Source organism: Echiichthys vipera (assembly GCF_963691815.1).
Source record: "Echiichthys vipera genome assembly, chromosome: 8".
Classification (NCBI taxonomy): Eukaryota; Metazoa; Chordata; class Actinopteri; order Perciformes; family Trachinidae; genus Echiichthys; species Echiichthys vipera.
The window spans coordinates 341776-343361 of record NC_139833.1 but is presented as its reverse complement, the minus strand read 5'-3'; the positions used below and the strand labels follow the sequence as shown (position 1 = coordinate 343361).

Sequence of the window (1586 nt, the reverse complement as noted above, 5' to 3'; positions counted from 1 at the left end):
TAACTGTGGATCTTGGGCGCCCTCGTGTGGACGTCAGAGGAAGTTCTACAGAATAAAAGCATCTGAAATATTCCTGATCCAAACACCATCGATGTATTTGACATTTTATTTTGAAGGACAGGAGGATGACTTTCACAATAAAACGACTCAGTCTTTTGTTTTGGTGTCAGTGGACAGACGTCCTGATGATTGACAGGTCAGGGGTCAGAGTCAGGGGTCAGAGGTCACAGGTGTCAGAGTCAGGGGTCAGAGGTCACAGGTGTCAGGGGTCAGAGGTCAGGGGTCAGAGGACAAGGGTCAGAGGTCAGGGATAAGATATCATGGGTCAGAGGTGTCAGGGGTCAGAGGTCAGGGACAGGGGTCAGAGGTCAGGGGTGTCAGGGGTCAGAGGTCAGGGGTGTCAGGGGTCAGAGGTGTCAGGGGTCATGGGTCAGAGGTGTCAGGGGTCAGGGACAGGGGTCAGAGGTCAGGGACAGAGGTCAGGGTCAGAGGTCAGGGGTGTCAGAGGTCAGGGGTGTCAGGGGTCAGAGGTCAAGGGTCAGAGGTGTCAGGGGTCAGAGGTGTCAGGGGTCAGAGGTGTCAGAGGTCAGGGGACAAGGGTCAGAGGTCAGGGATAAGATATCAGGGGTCAGTGGTCAGGGGTGTCAGGGGTCAGAGGTCAGGGACAGAGGTGTCAGGGGTCAGTGGTGTCAGGGGTCATGGGTCAGGGACAGGGGTCAGAGGTCAGGGGTCAGAGTCAGGGGTCAGAGGTGTCAGAGGTGTCAGGGGTCAGAGACAGAGGTCAGGGTCAGAGGTGTCAGAGGTCAGGGGTCAGAGGTCAGGTCCCCCGTCTGGCGGCCATCTTGCTGAACTTGTCCTCCAGGTCCTGAGCGCTGATGTGCGGCAGGCCGTCGTCCAGGGGACAGCCCTCCACCAGACTGTTCATGGGGGTCGGAGGGAACCGGGACTCCTCCTCCTCCTCCTCCTCCTCCTCCACGTCTCCCAGGCGACCGTCTCCAAGGCGACCGTCTCCGTCCCGCTCCTGCAGGAAGTCCTTAACGATGGGGAGGAGCTTCTTACGGGACGCCAGAGTGTTTCCTGTAGAGAGACGGAGAATGATACATATTTCATATTCACAGATATTAAAGTCTTTCTAATAAACTGTTTTTTTATAACGCTGTATTTGAACTGGTGGCCGTGTTGTGATGTCACTTCCTGCGGGGACTTTACCTTGCTGATAGGCTGAGACGTGAGGATGGGGGCTGCTGATTGGACAGAGGTCGAGGGCGGGGTTACGGGCCTGTTCCAGGTAGAGGCTCACCTGGAGGGGGGGAGGACAGAGAGAGATAAAGAAGGGAGACAGGAGGGAGGGAGGAAGGGAGGGTCACCTGCTGCTGGAGGGAGGGAGGGAGGGAGGGGGGGGGTCACCTGCTGCAGGAGGAGGGAGGGAGGGAGGGGGGGGGGTCACCTGCTGCAGGAGGGAGGGAGGGTCACCTGCTGCAGGAGGGAGGGAGGGAGGGGGGGTCACCTGCTGCAGGAGGAGGGAGGGAGGGAGGGAGGGTCACCTGCTGCAGGAGGAGGGAGGGAGGGAGGGAGGGAGGGGGTCA

At 58.9% G+C, this 1586-nt stretch overlaps 1 protein-coding gene across 1 annotated transcript in view; it reads right to left on the bottom strand.

Moving 5' to 3' along the window:
• Window positions 1–595: 595 nt before the first annotated feature.
• Window positions 596–1586, bottom strand: part of prune (prune exopolyphosphatase) — a 9611-nt gene continuing 8620 nt past the window's right edge. The window contains exons 8-9 of the mRNA XM_083918338.1: window positions 1210–1300; window positions 596–1077 (exon numbers count right to left, since the gene is read on the bottom strand). Of these exons, the coding sequence (XP_083774464.1) occupies window positions 818–1077; window positions 1210–1300 (351 nt within the window). The 3' untranslated portion in view covers window positions 596–817. The remainder of the gene's footprint in view (window positions 1078–1209; window positions 1301–1586) is intronic.